The sequence below is a fragment of the Dermacentor silvarum genome, chromosome 1 (assembly GCF_013339745.2).
Source record: "Dermacentor silvarum isolate Dsil-2018 chromosome 1, BIME_Dsil_1.4, whole genome shotgun sequence".
Lineage (NCBI taxonomy): Eukaryota > Metazoa > Arthropoda > Arachnida > Ixodida > Ixodidae > Dermacentor > Dermacentor silvarum.
The window spans coordinates 351,712,029-351,731,830 of record NC_051154.1 but is presented as its reverse complement, the minus strand read 5'-3'; the positions used below and the strand labels follow the sequence as shown (position 1 = coordinate 351,731,830).

At 44.1% G+C, this 19,802-nt stretch overlaps 1 protein-coding gene across 1 annotated transcript in view; it reads left to right on the top strand.

Annotated features, from left to right (window-relative positions):
- Positions 1-19,802, top strand: part of LOC119444751 (uncharacterized) — a 91,737-nt gene that overhangs the window by 6,775 nt on the left and 65,160 nt on the right. Inside the window, 5 exon segments of the mRNA XM_049662686.1 lie at positions 107-250; positions 2,826-2,883; positions 3,374-3,499; positions 8,557-8,689; positions 17,252-17,435. Of these exon segments, the coding sequence (XP_049518643.1) occupies positions 107-250; positions 2,826-2,883; positions 3,374-3,499; positions 8,557-8,689; positions 17,252-17,435 (645 nt within the window).

The window sequence follows — 19,802 nt, the reverse complement described above, 5'->3', positions numbered from 1 at the left end:
ACAGCTGAACATATTTTTCCGTTTAGTGTCCCTTCAAGGGAGCCCAGCCCGGTGCAGCTTTAGGGGCACGAGAATTTCACCTGGCTGAGTCACCCTGTTCTCGCAGGCATCCCAGTGTCCCAGCAGCACCTGATCTGGCAGTGCCAGGAGCTGCCAGACGACTCATCCTTGCATGAATGTAACATCACCGATGGAGCCACCATCAAGCTCGTGCTGGGTATGCGAGGAGGGCCCATCAACACCCGCAAAGGTGTGTAGCTCTCCTCGTTGAATTAATTTGCCGCTACACTTTTGCCTACTCTGCATTGCTGGGGACGCTTGTATAGCTACTCAAATGTTTGTACACTTTTTTAAGCCACGCCGAAATGTTTTTTGCCTACATTGCATTGCTGGGACGCTTGTATAGCCTCTCCATACACGTACACTTGCACTCTGTGGGGAGTGGGGATCAGTTACACTCCTTGTGATAGTGGCCCTGAATGGGAGAAAAGACCACACCTTGTGCTTACGTCTGTTAACACGTTGATGCATTGTTGTGAATAGTTTTGAGCTCTGTGCATGTTTGAGGAGGAGGTTGAAGGAGGCTCAAAAATTGTTGTGCAGGGCTAGTCTGCGTTCAAGGAAAAACCATTGCAGGGTTCCTTTTGTAGTGCTGCACAATAGTACATATCAAGCTGCTGACACATGTGGATTCACAGTGATTCTTTCATTATATTCTAGTGCTGTTTTAGTTTTGCATAGTGTGCGTATCAGTGAAATATTTACTTATGTACTTTGACTTTAGCAAATAAAATGCAGTTATTGTTGAGCTGAAAAAAAAAAAAAAATAGGAGAAATGGGCTATGCTTGTGCTTAAACTAACCGGTGTTGGGTTGTGTTTGAATATGTTGTGTCTAATGTTTATTAATTGGTGTCCCAGTGCTGAAATATTGGATCACTGTATTCATTTGACTCAAAAGTTCTGCTGCTGGTGCTTTTTTTGCAAGCCAGCCTAGAAAAAAAAAAAGTAATGACCGAGTAACAAAAGGTGCTTTCTTTACTACTGGCACTGCAATGGTTATGTTTATGAGCGTGTTATCCGTGTTAGCGTGTTTATGAGCATGTTACCAACTGTGGTAATAACTGGTGCTATTGCAAAATTGAGAGCAGCAGTTTCTGGTGTCATAGGCTCGTGATTGTTAATTTTTACTTGTTCTTCAACCTGTCTTTTATTCTCCTTAAAGCAAATGTAGGGAAAAAACGTAAGCTCAAATCTCTCTTTATTTTGTTGTCTGTCGCAATTTATTCACTCTTTGGACATAGCTTTTTCAGTTAATGCTCGCAACTCATGCTTGCTGTGTTTTTCTATATAAGCAGGCAGAACAATGCAAGGAGTTCTTAAAAAAAAGTCAAGGGACGTTGGTGCTTGATTCTCTTGTTCTTGTGCTGTGGGAGCATGGTGCAACAGCTCATGGCCATCCTAACAACTGATGCAAGACGATCACTCTACTATTTACAGTAAAGCTTCGCTATAATGGAATCAAAGGAGGAGGCGAATTTACTTCATTATAACCGTTGTTAGTGCATGCGACCAACAAAAGAAATGAGTCTCTGGCTGCGGTCTCTTATACAGCTGTCTACACTAATTCATTTTTGCCGTCACCATGTGCGCAGAAGGGGTGGCGACGTAACAGGTCTTGCATCCGTTTAGGACCATGCCAGGGGAGAGTTGCAATTTTCCGATTTCGTACAATGGTCGCTGCTGTTCTTGAGCAGACTTTTTTTAAAGAGCAAAACTCTTCTTTATGCTGGTATCCAGCGATGACTTTTAGACGGTGAGGGACTTTGACAAAATGCCAAGCCAAGCGACGATCTTTTTATTAGGAGTGGTTTAGTATTAGTGACAGCATTATAATGCGAAGTTTCTACGTCATCGGGTTGGTATTTGAAGGTCTCAGGGGAGTCTCAAATCGTGTCCCGAATTTACACCCAATTTCTTGATTACTAAAGCTCTGTTCTGGATATTGACGCCTTAGATATTCTCGAGCATTTATCTCTCACTTTAGCTTGACTTAATATTTGCCATTAATATCCCTTTAATCAGCACAAATTGGTTAGTAAATTTTCATTCCGAACTAAAAGGGGTTTGTTATATCTATTTGAAGGAAGTTAGTAATTTGTTCAGACAAGATATTAAAAGCATGGGTGTCTATGGGAATTGTGATGACTTGATTATGTCTGTTAGTTTTAAACCATTTTGTTTGAGAGGTTTGATGATATTGCACACATTGAGTAAGGCATCTTTTGTTGTGGGGGTGTGTCACCTTCAGATCCAGTGTTCGATATTGTTTTGCTCCTTGGTAAGAGCAGAGCATAAGCATTTTTGTTTCGCACTAACCAAGAGTTGTCGCTGCGATGTCTGTTGCAGCCCATGTGATTGTTCTGGGACGTTTGATGACACGTATGTATTGTGGCAATTAATATTTTGTTCTGGAATTGTTGCAACCGGAAATGATAACGTGCTGCAAAATGACTGTGCCGAAGTGTTAAATGAGCATTACTGTATATTGATCCGCATTTGCCTCAGTTTCAGAAATGTTTTGTTTTTTTAATGTGTATTTTTCTGCCATACTTTATTCAGCTGAGGCAGTATTGTGTAACTGTACATTCCACTTTTCATTCATGTCACTGATTACAGTGATAACAGTGGCATGGGAGCATCCAGGCCAGTGAGGAAGGGTTCGAAAAGAGTGACGAATGAAATGAATTGTTCCAATTCCAGTTTACTTTGAGTACATATTCTTGAAAAGAGCTCTTATCTGGATCTGGTTGTGCCCTGATTGCAGCCTATCTGGAGGAGCGCCCAACCCTGAATGATGTGGCCAAGTATCTAGACACCAAAGGGTGGGTGTATGCTTTTCATTGTGAGCGTATGACTACTACCATTGCAGAGTGAAAGGAAAACTTCATTGAATGCCACACTGACGTCATTGTTGTGATGTAACTGTACTGAAGAAGACAGTGAAGTTTAGCTTGTGACAGTGTCATATAAAAACTTCATCTTGGTGTGCACCCATCATTCATTGTTTTAGCATTGTGGTTGTGTCGCTGCCTGTGGAGCCAGGTTAGCAGGCTTATTAATGTACTCTTCTAAAGCTGACACTAAGCGGGCCTAGAGGTTCTTTGTTAGAGGATGTGTGGACTAAAGATGGCTCATTAGTGTTGCAGCAGTGATCTGAAGTAATCTCCAGCTTTGGAATGAATGCATTGTGAATGTGAGGCAAAAAGTTAATTTTTCTTTGCATTTTGCGAGTGAAAAAAGTTAGTGGACTTTTGTCTTACACTTCTCCGGGTCTTCCCCTCCCCCCTTCTGCACCTGCTGTCTTTGTGTTAGCGAGGAGATGAGCCTGAATGTTCCTCGACTGCGGGCAGTGCGCCTGGTGGTGATGCGAGACGGGGACAAGGTGCATTTGTACACTGTACTGGACAGCGCTCCTAGGTCGCCTACGGGGCTGCTCAGGTGAAGACTGCATGCTGTTGTTCTTATTGACAAGCACTCGAGCTCAGGAAGGCATTAACAGCTACTAATACGGGTGCTGATGCTGCAGAGCCTTATTCGGAATTCTGTATTTGAAGTGAAACCGCTCTTCAGGGACTGCAACTCTAGACTGCTTGGAAAGACTGCTAGGAAGCTCGTAAAGTGCAGCTAGACGTTGTCATGGGGTGGTGGCCAGATGTTGTCATAAGGCTGCTGGCCCTGTGGAACAAAGAGGACACTGCATTTTCGCAAATGAAAGGCCTATATAGTAGCGTGAAGGTACAAAGTGAACCCACAAGGGTTTTCGTGAAAAGCTGCTTGGTGGAAAAAATTGATTCTGGTTTAAGCACAGAACCAGGTATTAATGCCTTTACAGGGCAGTCGCTCTACCTTCTGAGCCAACTGGAAGGTAATTGATTGGCAGTGTGAGGGCAGTTTAACTTTTACTCTACCAAGGGCAACATGGCTAATGTTGTAGGTTACACGAGATTTTTTTTCTGAAGGAACTATTGCACTGAAAATTTTATGCAATACATGAAAGCAAAGCAGAACGAATTCGCTTTTTGGACATTCATTTTTTACCAGATTTGTTTTGTAAAAAAATATAAATTGCCAAAAACAAGGTGGTAGAATAAAATTGAACAGGGCTTGTAAAAATACGCTTGTACCTAAAAAAAAAAAATTTGAAAATATACAAAATCTTTCATTGTCTAATAGTCACTATCTGCAAAGGAATAAAAATGTTTCCTTCAAAACAACTTGCGCTACAAAAATTGCTCTCAGAATCAGATAGATGAAAAGGCAGCATCCTCTTACTTGCTGTTGTTTGAGCCATCACTAATATCACCCACAGACACTGTAGAATTGCAAGATCTGCGATGCTTCGGAGCGCACACGCTGCTTCAGGAGGCGGTTGTTTTCGCTTTCAACTGACGAGCGTGCACATGTATTCGAAGCCCACTCAAAAATCTCAGCCAAGCGGGAAAAAAACTAACTCTTAGTTCTCCTACTATGCTCCTACTATACATCAGATGCCGCAGTGTATCTGTAAGCGACACTAATGGTCTCGAAAATGGCGTTCTAAACCATTGTTAGTGGGCCAACAATGCCCAATGGACACGGTAGGGAAGGAGTTAATCAAGTTAAAGCACTGGAATGGGAACAATTTAGTGGATGGCAACTTTTCCTTTCGTGAATCTACCTGCACCTTGTGGGTGTCAGCAGAACTCGTTTGGTTTCTGTAAACGATGACAAGACGTAGGGCTGCCTGCTTTGTAGTTGTCATTTATGGGAATGAAATGTCACCTTTGTAGTGGGTGCTAGTGGGTACTTCACTAGACAGAAAGCCGAGCGAGATGGTAAGGATTCATCCTTTGAAAAGTTAAGCATAGGAAATAAGTACACAACAGAAACTGAAAGGACAGCAGAACCTCTTGTGTCCATGTTTTCTATGCCTAACCATGAAACCACAAACTATGCGGGTCAGCCTGTATGCTGGCAACTGTACTTCTCTGTTGCAGATCGCAATAAACTAAACCAACTGTCAGATAAATCATGCCAGAGGTGCACTTTCACGTGCTAAGTGCAGCAGTGGGGCTAGCAGTGTGCAGCTTGTAGCAAATTAAAAAAAAAAATCCTTTGAAGATGTATGCCAATCTGAGACGCTTGTACATCAGACGACAAAGCTGTATAAGCGAGCTCTCGCACCCTTCGTCAGAAGTACTATGGGTCTGTTTGCCGGTTGTTCTTATTGATGATTCAACAACGCCCTGACCCTATGGCTGCTTTGGGGCTCCCACGCCAACTGCATTGCTTGCTGCTTATTACCACCACAGCCTACAATCTCGTAGCTCATTTCCAATGTGGAGCCAGTAAAATGACTTGAGAAGCAAAATTTTTTTCTATTTACTGGCTGAAAAAAAAAAGGAAGGTGCTGTCTATTCGTGTGATGTGTATGCAAAGTAACTATTTTATACATTGGTAATTATGCTTCAAAGCAAAAATTTGTGATTCGGACATAGGTTGCGTTGCTGATTGATGCCGAGCACAATTCCGTACAAAAAGGGCTGCGAAACTCCCCTTCACAGCTTCACTGTAAAATGCTTTTTTGCTTACCCTGTGCGTCGTGCAGGCTGGTCAGGCACATCAGGTGTGGATGACAGTGAATCCTTGATACAAGTCCTCGCAAGCTGTGCTAGCATGACTACTAAGTTTGACTAGAGCACCATGTGTCAAGAGCACCATTGTCATCTACTTTTGTGTCCACTACAGTGGCCTTGGCCTAGAATAGAGCAAAATGTGTGCGTAATTTTAGTTTGGGTGCTTGCTGTTCAGATCAGTTTTTATTTGTGTGGACACTAGTGTTTCATAACTAATAAACATAATTCAGATGTCATCTTTTGGCCTCTTGTCTGTTATGAGCAAGGAAAGTGTGGGCCTTTTTACAATTACATTTTCTGTTTTTATCTTTCTGTACAAAAGGTCAGGGGGGCTAGATTCTGATGTGTCAGCCTCTGTTTATTATATGTTCTCTTTTTTGTTGCACATTTATAGTGCATGTTTCAAAATATCTGAAAACAATTGGGAAAACAGTTGCATGCACTGGGGGCTGTGGTATGGTCATTGCCAGCAGCTACTGCTGTGCAATCTGTTTCTCACAGCCAGTTGGTTGGTTGTATTGATAATGTCCAAACTCTCCAATGCACCTGATTGGACAGAAAGTCATTTTCTTATTCATCATTACTGCTTATCACTTTTGGCAAGACAAAAGGAGGAACTACTTTCTTTGAATATTTTAATCTGCCATTGATATTGCTGTCCAAAGTTGAATAAATTACACAACTTTTTACTAGTGTGTTGCTTGGTAGTGTACTTAAATAACAATAAACTTGCTTGGGAATGCCTGTAGGGGAAGCAAATGGTGAGCAGATTTTGCAATGAATGGTGATTGTTAGATATTTAATACAGCCACACACATGTGCATACTTGCATCCAAGGCAGTTCATTCCAGACTGAGGCTTTGATACCTGCAGCACTCTTACTTGTCTGGTTAACACTGTGTAAAAGATTTCAACTTAACCTAAAATTAGGTGGGCTAACTCTTATTACTTTTCTTGCAGAAAATGGTTTTGTGTTCTAAGATATCAAAATAAATCTAGGGTGTGGGACAGAGACAAAACTGCCTTGAGGCACTAGAACCAATGCACCCAATTCCTGACTTGGCTATCTGGTGACTGCCTTCTAAAAGTGAACCTAACCTATCAAATGTGGACTGAAGTTCTAGTGAAAGTAATAGGTATACTTCATGGGCCTGGTGAGTGTGGTAAACCCATCATCAGGCCAGATGTATTAAAATGTTGCAATACTGCCTTTCCTCAATGGAACCACAATGGCAAACATTTACATACAGGCTTCTTGCATTTAGATGTCAATGCAGCATAGCTGAAGCAATAGCAACAATGCAAATGCCAAAAGCGCAAAGTATATTTGTTTATCTTTGAGCTTGTAAGATAGTGGGCGAATAGATTAGAGGGACTGTGCAACACTCATCTTTCATAATGTGCTGTAGATTTTTTACTTTCCCTTCACTTTGTCTCTTGTCGCATTGTTGCAAAAACATTGTATCCAGTGTCGTGCATGGTTGTCAATACCCACAGTGTAATTGCCCCGTCATGGACTGCCTTGTCCAAGATTTTTTTTGTTTTACTGGTACATTCTCTTCAGTTGAAATGAAAGAAGCCTGCAAGTCGTAACTTTTTTTTTTCTTGACGGATGCACTTGTGCTCATCCTGACACAAAAGAGATGCCAGAGGATTACAGTCGACTAAAATGCAAGGAAATGACCATTCAGGTGGTGCTGCAGTATCTGCCTTTAAACCTAGCCTTCAAAACGTAACACTGAAATGGTAACCCCCAGTTAAGCCTAGCCAATGTTGTGGCATACCACCAGCTGTGCTCCCGAGTTTTACTTTGGAAGCTTAATTGCATGCCTAGGGATTAATATCTCCACGTAACTGATCTTAAGTGGTAGGATGTAACTGTAGTTGAACTAAATTAATCTCAGTTAGTGTCTGTGTAACAATGGACACCATTCTGTTGTTTCAAAGAATATGTTCTTCACATCTTAACAGTGGGCTTGTATTAAGCACTGCTTGCAGAAACTGTAGCAGCCATTGCTAGTCAGGTGGGATGGCTTGCAAAATGCCAGCAGAATCTGTAGGGCCAGTGTCTAACCCCTTAGTTACTCCTGTTATTTACATAATTTTTTTTTTGCCACTGTTGAAGTGTGCCAGCTAGGTGAACTTTTCTGCATTGGTGCTGATTCCTACTGCTTGATTGCCTAAAGATGGCTATAAATGTAGCCATAAAAACAACTACATTGCTTCATTAAAAGGGGTATGTTGAGCACTTAAAACAAAATCTGCTTACCTTAAGAAAGTTTGTCATTTTTCATTTATTGCAGGAATTACTTTGCTTTTCTTTATTTCGTCTGGTCAGCCCATAAGTAATGCTTTAAATGTACAATTGCTTCTATATTTCAACTTTGGAAACATTATATTTTTCAATATTTCAGCGATGTTCAAGTAGGCAGGAATGGTAATGGAAGATTCAGCAAGCTCTTCATATTCCCGCTTTGTGGCCTTTTCTGAGGATACATTCTCAGCCATGGTTTTATTAGGACTTCACCCAATTGAAATAAAATTGCACAAGGGAGACTGTAACTTCTTGTAGTGATACTTTGCTTCCACAGATAAGCAGTCCATGATGCTTGCAAATGACAGGCAAGTTGGCTATGGTGAAAAGGTGCTTATTGGCAAAAGGAAAATTTTGCTTCTAAGGTGCCATTGGTATTGTCTTGGACAGGTAAAGAGACGCATGGGAAGCCTGCATCGACCCTGCATACTACCCATGCGTTTCTGCCACCCGCGATGGGGATTGGAGCGACTTTAGCGTGGCCTCCCCCCCTCACTTTGCTGTGCACTCTCTGGCTGCGAGAACTGGTGCGCACCCTAAGTGCATGCGTGACTGGCAAGGTGCAGTGAGGACAACACGCCTCGGGAGCTGAGCGATGAGGACAGCGCCTCTGAGAGCCGCCGGCACAGAGAGAACCAGGTCACCCGCCAGAAGCTGGAGCAGCTGCAGAGGAAGATGCGTTACTGTCGTCTGCGCAAGGTGAATACTCACCCATTTCTGATGGTTATCTTGTTTGGGCAGCTGGGGTGCTGGAGAGACACTACCGCAGAATTCCGTTCGATGAATTGCCACGGGACAGAAGTCGCCGCACTTCTCAGTCTTGGGAAGCCCACTACAGTTGCTCTTCAATATAACGCAGATGAATGTAATAAATTATTGGGTATAACGAAGTAATTCGAAAAAAAATTTTCCCTGATGTTACTCATAGTTGAATGCATGCTTATAACAAATATTGGATATAATGAAGGTATGTTTGTGTCAAATGGGACTTCATTCAACGAGGTTTGACTCTATATTCTAATGTTCTTAATGTGCCAAGGAAGCCTCGGGTGCTTTGCATGCAAAATAGTTGCCCAGGCATTTGGCTCTTCAGGAGTGCACATCAGTGCCATTTTCATATTGGTGCATCTCTTTTTCTTGCGAAGAGTTGGATTGTGGCCGAGTTGTATGTCAGCTGTGTCTGCTAGCCAGTTCTGTTGCTTGTATTACACATAATACTGCACTTAAATGCCTCTTTGTGGGCATATGTTGTGGAAAAAGGCAGCAGCTTGTCTACTTTCAGAGTTAGGCTATGTCCGAAATAAGACAAAATATCCCCACCCTGCTTAACTCTTGTTGTGCGTTCTTGCACAGTAAGTATCGCAGTCTGTACAAACCTTTCCCAAGCAACACACCCCTGGAAAGCCCAATGCCTGGCTGGATAGATGCTTGTACCCTTATAATCCGGTAGGTGTCCGCCGGTGGGGATGGCACCACGCACCTCCCGCAGCTGAGCTAGGTGTTCTACCCACTGGGCCATGACTGCAGTCACCCACCTCCTAAGCGGGAGATACTGGGTTCGAATCTTAGGGCCGCCGGTAAGGGGTAGAGGTGTACCACGACCTGGCGCTCAGTTGTTTATATGGGTTCTCATCTCGAAAGGGGGCCCTATAGAGATTTGCGAGGGTCTCTGGGCACCCCTTGTCCCCTCCACAGCTTTGGTGAAATAGTCAAGCATCCGCCGAGAGAACAATTGCGAAAGAACTTGTGAGGCAGCCGGTCTGCAGAGTGCGTTTGCAAGCTGACCGTGTACCCACATCAGCTGTATTAAACACAGCAAAAATCTCCCGTCGAAAACGCCTATTTTCCGCCTGCCATAGGAGGATTTCCAGCAAGAACCGTAGCTCACAAGGTCTGATTATGGTATTTACCCAATGCTAACACACATATTTTTTTTTCAAAAAAATTGGGCCAGAAATTGTCTGTGTGGGGCCCTTGGACACGATAACAAAACCGAATTAAAGCACAAGGAAACTCGAACGAAATTTATTTCAAATGTAAAAACCTGACATTTCGGAGCCCGACAAGCTCCTTCTTCAGGGGCGAGTTCTTTGTTCTTTAATTCAGTTGTTCTGAACCAGGCAGATCTCTGCCAAATCCACCAATGTGCATTTGGCACCAAAACTGCCTTTGTGACGTTCGGGTGCTTTACTGCATAAGATGGATGTATTGCGGCGAAGTTGACTTAAGAAAACCAGCTGCCGTTGTGCAACTCATGTTAGACCCATGGCCATTTTTTTTTATTGCGATAGCAATTATATGGACACTCTAGACACATTCTTGCACTCGCCGTGATGTTCTGTAGAAAGTCCAAGGGTGACAACACTCTCGCCGCGCACCGTATGCTGTATGTGCGAGTGAAAGCGTGCGAGGGGAGCCGACAATCGTGGCTCAATCTCTGCGCGCAAGGGAGGAAAGCGAGGAGGAAGTTTGCTGTCTTCCGTCACGCACAAGGCACCGAGTGGAGAGGTGGGAGGGGTTCTACTATGGCGGTTCTAGTATGCGCTGTGCTTTCAACGCTTAGTTCACGTTGAAGTGAGAGGCAGCGTGAAGGTCAATTCGCTCGCTGCTGCTGCCGCGCTTCCTTACTCCAGCGTTTTGACAGCGAGTTTCCGCTGTCATTGAGCGAGATGTGTTCATGTTTACCTGTGCGCTCGTGACACCATGCTTGTTAATTTAGTTACGTGAATGTTTACAAGTTTATACGGCCGATAAAACTATTATCCTTACTTCTGTCTACTAATTTGCTATCGCAATCAATGCTTTGTCTTTCAGGCAGAACTGCGACATTTTTGTTGAAAAACTTTGTGCGTGTTAGTTTTTTACATTGTTTAGTAGCTTTAATGTCATTTGTACATTAGTTTTCTGCTTTGGACACATAGAAAGTGGGGGCGCGCACTTGATTTGGGGGTGTGTTCAAATCTGTAAAATGCTGCCAAATGAATCGGCGGTGTGTCTTGAGGTTTTTCTGCATCTTGTTTAATTTGACCGCCAGATAAATCGGTCCTGTCAGGGTAGAATTAATGGCAGTAGACTGTACAGCATTGCAAATATTGTTGTACATTATGGAAGTGCTAGTTGTATTTTTCACAGTAGGGCAAGTTCTTGACATTCCAAGTAATGGTTCATCAGTGAGCTTCACAGTGAGGTGGTTTTGTGTAAATCCAAACCAATCTGAAAGAGGGGGGGGTGTTTGTGTAAGTTATGATCGTTGAAGACTTTGTTGTAGTAGCGAACTTTTGAATAACCTTCCTGACATCACATCCACATATGCTAACTATAATGTTTAGGATTGTGAAAATGTCGCTGCCTATTGCCGTAAGGATTCTCCCAACAGTGGGCGGCAGTGCAAATGTCGCCCACCCAGTCAAAATTACCATTTTTATTTTCCCTGCAATCCTCGGTTCTATCTTTACCTTGTTGGCTAGTATTAGAAAGGTGATGTAGAATTGAGAAATTCACACTTTTCTAGTGCCCTGTAGACTAAAATTTGGTAGAAAATTATGCGTAAGGAGGTGTCATAGCACCGTGGAGTGCAGGACCTTTCGTTGATGCCAAGCCGGCATTTTGAAACCATCATAAAGAGATCAGAGTTCTTTGAATAGCTGCATCACCATATTTCGCCATGGAAACATAAAAGCAAGAGAAGCGAACGAAAAGTGGAATAACTAGCATCACAGTTTGTTACTGCTGCCACGTTGGACACAGAAGCACTCTTATTGGCTTCCGCAGATTCGAATCGCTGGCGCTTGTTTAGTGTGCGGCAAGCTGTGCATTTCTTTGTCCCGGCCAAGTTTGGCAATTGTGGTAGGATGCGTTGCTGGCTCATGATAGTTTTGTTAATATGTCCAAAATGCAAAATTAGTGACTGTGCTATTCGAAATGGTGGAAGGTCGTATCAGAAAAAAAAAGTCGCAGCTTGCTCGAAAGGCGAAGCATCAATTGAGATAGCAAATTAGTACAGAGCTATACGGAGTAAGAATAGTAGTTTTATCGGCTGTATAAACTTGGACACATTCGCTTACTAACTCAATTAACAAGCATGGTGTCAGCACGCACAAGCAAACATGAATAGATCACACTCAACCGCACACAACCGCTGTCAAAACGCTGGCGTGAGCAAGCGCGCCAGCAGCAGCGAGCCAAAGTTTGTGCGGTCTATCGCTTCAACGGAAACTGAGTGGTAAAAGCACAGTGCATACAAAGGTAGGAGCCATGTTGCAGATCGCTTTCAAGATATGGTGCGTGTGACCGCCCGCTGCCGCTCAAAGTACAAGTACGCAGTTGCTTGCAGAGCAGAAGCCGCATCCCCTCCCTCCTGCGCTGCCTTCCGGCTTTCTTCCTTTCGCCTGCGAGATTCCAGTTCCCCTTGTGCCCGGTCGCAAGATACGCGTTTGGTGCCGCAGCTAAACGTCGCCTCCTCTCCCTCCCTCCTATCCCCCCATGGCCTTTCGCACGATGGCAGACGTCGTGTTTGCTCTCCGCCGTGCGTTCGCTCTCCGTGAAAGCACGCGGCAACAATTTTATTGCCTTTATACTTTATACGGAACCTCACGGTGACGCCGACACCAGAAATCCGCTTGGAGTGTCCATATAATTGCTATTGCAATAAAAGAGAGAGAGGCTTAATTGCATAATCCCCCTCCCCCCCTCCGGTTGCAAGATGTCCACCCCTAAAAAATTTCTTGGGAGAACCCTGCCAAACTGGTACAGCATACCAGCCTGTGGCTGATAACTATTGGTAAGTTTGTGATTGCCAAGTGGGCAGAAGCGCAAAAGCTCACATTGCACCATATACTGCTGATGTTGCACAGTTCGGTTGCATGGAACTTACGCCACATTCAAAGGTGAATACTATAAAAATTATTACTAAGAGATTCAAGTGTACATCAAGTGCAAGACCAGGCAAGAATGAGCATAAATGAGCTTTTTGGGCTGCCAGCAGAGTAAAATGGAATAACTTTTTGCACTATCCTGATTTCTGGTATATGTTAACTGTACCCACTGAATCCAAAAGAAGCGGTAAGCATCTGCATGTCATGTATCAATATACCAAATGAAATGGTAAATGTATACATTATACACAATGTTCATATCGTAGTCAGTAGTAGTACTTGTGGAGTAGTATTTGTCGGTTTGGGAAGTCACCTGCTGCTACAAGGGTGTGTGTTCAGCTGTCGCGTGTTAATACGTATTGATGGTACTGTGCCTTGATGGTACTATGTGTTGACCATGCAAATCAAGTGTCTGAAAGGGGAACAATTGTAAGAACTGAAAGTGAACAAGGCTGGTGCAAAAGTGAAATAAGGGGAGTTTGTTTTCATCCAGGCCTCAAATGAAGACAGGCCCTCTTGTGTCGCCTTTGCTACTTGGTTGAGGCTCCATCATTATTCACCTCTGTGGGTAGTGAAAGGTGTAGAATGCAGAGTGCACTCCTCCGACAAAAGTGTGTTGGACCTAGTGACCAGTTCTTGTTACTCTTAGTGAATTTGGGCGTGTTGCTTTCACCACATTGCACATAAAATTCATTTGCTTGTCACAGCTTGTTGGTATTTGGTAATTGGTAATTTGGTCTAGTGAGTCCTTTGTCGGCTGTTCAATTTTCAAGTTCTCTGGACCAAGAGCATTCATTTAGAACTGTAACTCATGTCGGAAGCGAGCGCAACCCAGAAGCAAACTGCTACCATTGCTTGGATTAAGGAAGCATGGCAATTGATGGTGGTCATTTTTTATTATTTTTCCTCGGAAGTTTTAACGCTGTTTTAACGGCAGGTGGATGTCTCATTTCTCCTTTAATTACTTCTCTCCACCTAGTGGGTTTCCGCTGAACTATTACGTGAAGTTTTAACTATGTAGATCATCCCTTGAAACAGGGGGAATAGTGCCATGTCCAGGTATTTTATTTGAAAATTTTAATATTTTGATTTTATTTTACTGGAGGGGCGGAGGCGTAAATGGGAGCGGCCTGCATGGTGCAGCCACCTGGTGGTGCAGAGCTCAGTCAGACAAATGCAGAGCTAATATTGCAGTAACCAAGTATATTCTGATTCGCTGCTGGTGTAAATTTTCGGCAGCAGCATAATCGTGTTCCTGCCGAAAATTTAAACCAGCAGCAAAGTGAAACACGTTTGGTTACTGCAATATTAGCTGTGTTTGTCTGACTGAGTTCTGTGCCACCAGGTGGCTGTACCACGCAGGCCGCTCCCATTTACGCCTCCACCCCTACGGTGTAATAATAATAAATTTAATATTTAATAAAAATAGGCGGACTAGGCCAACGCCTAGTCCGCCTGCGTTTACCCGAATTCCGGACACGGTAAATCTCTCTAATCAGGCTCGACTGTCATGTAGGGAAAGTCAAAAAGAATATTTATCATTACCTTGATTAGGCATACTGCAGGTTTAATACCTTTCCTAGAGATCCACACTTTCCCTTTGCTGCAGGAATGGAAAACTCACCTGAAATCTTCCCCTGCCTTATCAGTGCCATACTTGATTGAGTTTCCTTCTGTTGGTGCCTGTTCCTTTGCTCAGACTATTTATTACATGTCCCGCCAAGCTCCACTTTCTTTTAATTCCTTCTATGCCATGGACGAGCTGGGTTTGTCCGCTTATTCCTGGTAAAAACGGCCGCAGACAAGCTCAGCTCGTCCACACCACTTCTAATTTTCTTGCGATTTTATTATCTTGTCGACAACATCTTGCAATTTTTTTTTGTGTGGTACTCTTAAGCTTCGCTGTTGCAACAAATGGTTGAGATTTTTGTAAACTGAATTCTTAAATTACTGTTTACATTGTTCTATAATAGAGTGGCATGGATGGGGTTAATCTCGCTCTGTGACTTCACAGGGATCTGTACTGAAAAAGAAATCTGAGGTTGGGGTCACCACTTGTTTCAGTTTAGCATTCAGTGGAATCTCTTTGATACAACGTTCATGGGAACCAGAAAATAAAACACATCATCCAAAAATCGTATTATCCGAAATACATTGCTATTATAAGACATTGGCAGAGAAAAGAACAAAAACCATATTATCCCGAAAAACGTATTTTGCAGAATCGTATCAACAAGATTCCACTGTATTTTGTGGCATATCACACCTCTGCTATCAGTAACGGTGATGTTTGCTACTGCAGAAGTGTAATCTAGCTTTAATTAGTAGTATTTTTCATTAGGTTTCCATGTTGCATGGAAAAGGTGCTGCAAGAGGGTGCAATTGTGCAAGGAAAAAGGGTAGGCCTTAGCCCCATGCCACACCGTAACGATTAATTTGACAGGGTCTTATTGTGCTCAGACTCTAATCGCAGCAATGTGGAGCCCACTAGTAGATAGAAAGCCTCCTCAAGCCAAAAGTTTGGCTGCTTGCCAGAGCAGTAACTGCAGGCTAGAAGTGAAAAGGCAGACTATGATTGTTCACATGACACTGCCAATAACGGAGGTCGCAGCAGCCACAGGACTGGAACTCTCTCGTTATCTTTGTTGTATTGTTGGTGTGGAGGTGCCCTTAGCAGTAGTGTGACTCCAAATAAACTATGAAGATGTGTTCAGAGCACTCATGTTTAACAAGCCAAAGTAAAGCATGCTGCAGGAGTGCTCTCGGATGTACGAGGTCTGTTAGAAAAGTATCCGACCTTTGGCTGAACAAAAAAAACTAGCATAACTGGAGCGTTTGAAACCTAATCACCCTCAAAGTAGTCTCCTTGGGAGTCCACACACTTCTTTGAACGGTGCTGCCATTGTTGGAAGCATTCCGAGAAGGCCTCTTTCGGAATGGAGTTTAGCTCAGCTGTCGTTGCAGCCATAATGTCCTCTCTTGTCTGAAATCGTGCTCTTTTTTGATGGCCTCTTGATTTTGGGAAACAGCCAGAAGCCGCAGGGGGCCATGTCAGGAGAGTAAGGAACCTGTTGAACTACAGGAGTCTGTTTTTTGCCAAAAAAGTCTGAATCAAGTGTGAGGAATGTGCAGGAGCATTGTTGTGATGGATGCGCCAATTTCCTGTTGACCGCAACTCAGGTCTCTTGCGTCGCACAGCATCACGTGGCGACGGAGGACATCCCTGTAGTACTCTTTGGTTATTGTTTGACCCTGTGGTGCGTATTCGTGGTGTACCACACCGCAGGAGTCATAGAAAGCAGTCAGCATCACTTTGAGGTTGCTGCGCATTTGGTGGGGCTTCTTTGGTCTTGGTGACATGGAATGCTTCCACTGTGACTGGGATTTGGTTTCTGGGTCGTACCCGTACACCGAAGACTCGTCACCAGTGATTATGGTGTTCATGAAGTCGGGGTCACTGTTTGTGGAATCCAGCATGTCCTGTGAGACTTCAACACAAAGTTGCTTTTGCTCCACCGTGAGCAGCTTCGGCACAAATTTCGCTGCAACTCTCTTCATGGCCAAATCTTCGGTCATAATGGAATGTACAGAAAAAGTGCTGATGCCCACCTCTTCCGCAATTTCTTGGATAGTCGCACGACGGTCCCGCATCACCACAGCGTTCACTTCGACAATGACCTGGTCTCTTCGGCATGTTGATGGCCGACCGGAGCATGGCTAGCTCTCCACCGATGTGCGGCTGTCTTTAAATTGGTTGTACCACTCCTTAATCTGTGTGCTGATCGTCACCGAAAGCCGCCTGAATCTTCCGAATGGTTTCGACTTGGCTGTCGCCCAGTTTCTGGCAAAATTTGATGCAGTAGCGCTGCTCCAGTCGCTTCGTCATTTTCCTTGCAATAAAAAACCGACGAGAGCACTGCGCACTACCTCACTCAAACACTGCGTCCCAGCGACTGACGCTATCAGCAGGCGGGAAAAAATTTGCATATGCACACAAAGGTTCAAGGTCGGCTGATGCAAGCGCGCTTGTTTCATATCCATCAGGAGTTCGCAAAAAACATAAGGTCTGATACTTTTCTAACAGACCTTGTACAGTGTGGTTCGCTGTTAAAGGAAACATCCTGATTTGTGGTGCTCACGGGTGCTGTATAGCTGCAAGTGCTGGCTGAAGCTATGTTGATACAATGCGCAGCTGTGTAAGATGATGATAGTACCACCAACCACAAGTCGCGGGCTGCAAAGCCAGACGATCGTACACTTGCTAGAGGAAGAAATTTGCAGGGCTTTACGTTCACATGTTCCCATTAAACAGACCTCTTTTGAATGTACCATATAGATGGGTCTGTTATTTGCAGCATACAGGTTAACGTTTGTTTGTCACTTTTAGGAGGGTCAGCCTGTGTTCATTGACCTAGCTACAGAAGAAGGCACCAAGGCTATCAGCGCTGCACCAAAAGCTCTCTTGCCACCACTCGAGCCGCCGAAGGCCCGGCCTCCAGCAAAGCGGGATGATGATGCTGTGGATCGGGCGCCCCCGCCGATTGTGCCACGGAGCCCTCTGCCATCGTCTAGTAAGTAGGCACGCAGGTGCCATACATGTGCTTGTCCTTTTCTGTGCCCGTGTCTTCTGTGCTTTCATTTATGCACTCGTCCCTGTCTGGCGCACTTGCAAAGCTGCTGGTGTTGCACCACTGCAGCCGATCCCGGATATATTAAACTCGGTTATATAGAATTATTGTTTATACTGAACAGTTGTAAAACCGCCTTAGATTCCATACAAAAGTATAACGATGTACTGCGTGTACATCGAACTCCCGTTCACTGCCGCATTCAATATATAGAACGCTGCGCCACGCTCCTGCAAGTGTGCGCGTCTCCTAATGCAGACATGATCACTTCTTGTGTTGTCGGAAATGAATTTCAAATGACATTGTTTTGGTAGGTGCTGCCAAACGAGAGATTGAATCTGAAGGGCAGTGCATGCCATGAAGGAAAGACGAGCCGCAGGGTGCTCTTTTTTGCTCACTGTGCATATGGATGGCTCATGCAAAACTGCGGCCATTTGTTGTCGGCAAGAGCAGATCGCCACTCTGCTTCAAGAAATTGAAAGCCTTCCTGGTCCAATACACGTTGCCCAAGAAAGCATGGATGACACTCTACCTTTTCATGAGTGGCACTTGGTATGGGATGTTGAAATGAAACCTGCCATAACAGTCCACCTGGTAGCCCCCGTATGACAATCAGCCATTTAAATGGCCTATTGTTCATACTGTAATGGACATGGAGCCAGGCAGGTTCACGTGCGATTCGCAGTACAAGTGCGCGTATGGCGGGACGGCACGTATCGATACAGGCTAATTTGCTTGTGTTATGTGTTCATTTCTACCTTTTCTTGAATAAAAATTGCAACAAGCACTTCGACGCACGATAGGCGCACCACGGTCTTGGGTCCGGGCGACACATGCTTTTAGGATTAGCGTTGCAATCAGTACTGTATGAAAGACCATTTTGCAGTGCAAGTGACTTGCAACATTCATGAGCAAAAATAAAGTCAACTTTTGTGCATTAGACATGGCCTTCGAGAAGCAAATCAGTAAATTCCCGCTTCTCACAAACTGTCCAAGACGTGCGGAGACTCCAGATAAGCTTCAGATAGGCATATTTTGTATTTAGAATTATTGATATATTGAACTATTTCACAATCTTAGAGTTCAATATATCCGGGTGCGACTTTACTTGTATCCAGGAAGGCAGAAAAGAAGGAAAACTGGCATGGGCAGCATTTGTGAGCTTGGCTACTGCTTGGCATCAAGGAATTTTTAGATAACTTCAAATTTGCACTTAAACGTGTATGTCATGTTGTAAAAATCTTATTTATGTGGTGATGGCCATTATAGGGTATGCATTAACAGGTCCATCAGAGTGCATCATCAAAAAGTACCTCTAAGCGGGGAAAAAGTCTCAAATTGTTGGGATTAAAACGTGTTACTTTCCATTTGTGAGCCAAATGCTCTAACCATTGCACAATATAGTAGGTTTAAGTGACATAACAGTGGGCTGCTGCCTTGCATTTTTCTATCCTGGGCGGAGCGGCCGCTTTTCAGTGGGGGCAAAATGCAAAAACGCTCCTGTTCAGGTCGATCCACTATTAGAAGGAACACGCGAGTGCGTAGCTCATGCTCAGTGCAGTGCCATGTTGCGATAACCACGTGCATGCCTGGAACAATGCAAAGCCGGCGCATCGTCTGTTACCGAACAACTACTTCGCTTCTATAATGCACGTCATGTGTCACTGTTGTGATGAATGCAATTTAGAGGGGAAAAGTTGCACTTGCTAGCCAGCCATATGGACACTATGAACATAGAAAGGAATGAGCTTCTAGAACAGTCTTGGCCAGATCAAGCGCCTTTTATCTGATGCCAGCTTTGCGTTCGGACTTTATTGCACGATAGACCAAAATGCATTCATTTTGCGGATGGAGCATGTTGTAACGTAATGCCAATGGGTCACACCGCGAGCAACTTGTTCTTGTCACTGCTGTAATTGACATGGCTAGGTGATGCCTGGCTCCATCATGGTTGGTTCGTGGATTGACTGGGAGATCTGATCGATTGTGCAAAGCTGCCACTGGCGAATAATAATAAGCTCCCACTGCATGAGGGTGGTAGAAGTGTGTATTTATGTGCTTTCTATGTCTCATGGGTGGCAGTGTGTAAAATGAAATGTTTCCCCTGTAAGTTGCACATGATGGCCAGGTGGCTGTGTGCTGGCGAAAGTGAAGAGGTGGTTCCGTAGCTGACAACGCTTGACGTGCGCTGCCTTTTTTGTCATTTTGCACAAGCGCTTGCTTTGCACAGCTTCCTGCAACTAGTGCTATGCTGAGCATGAGCCACGGGCTCGCGTGTTCACGGTAACAGTGGGCTGACGTGTACATTGA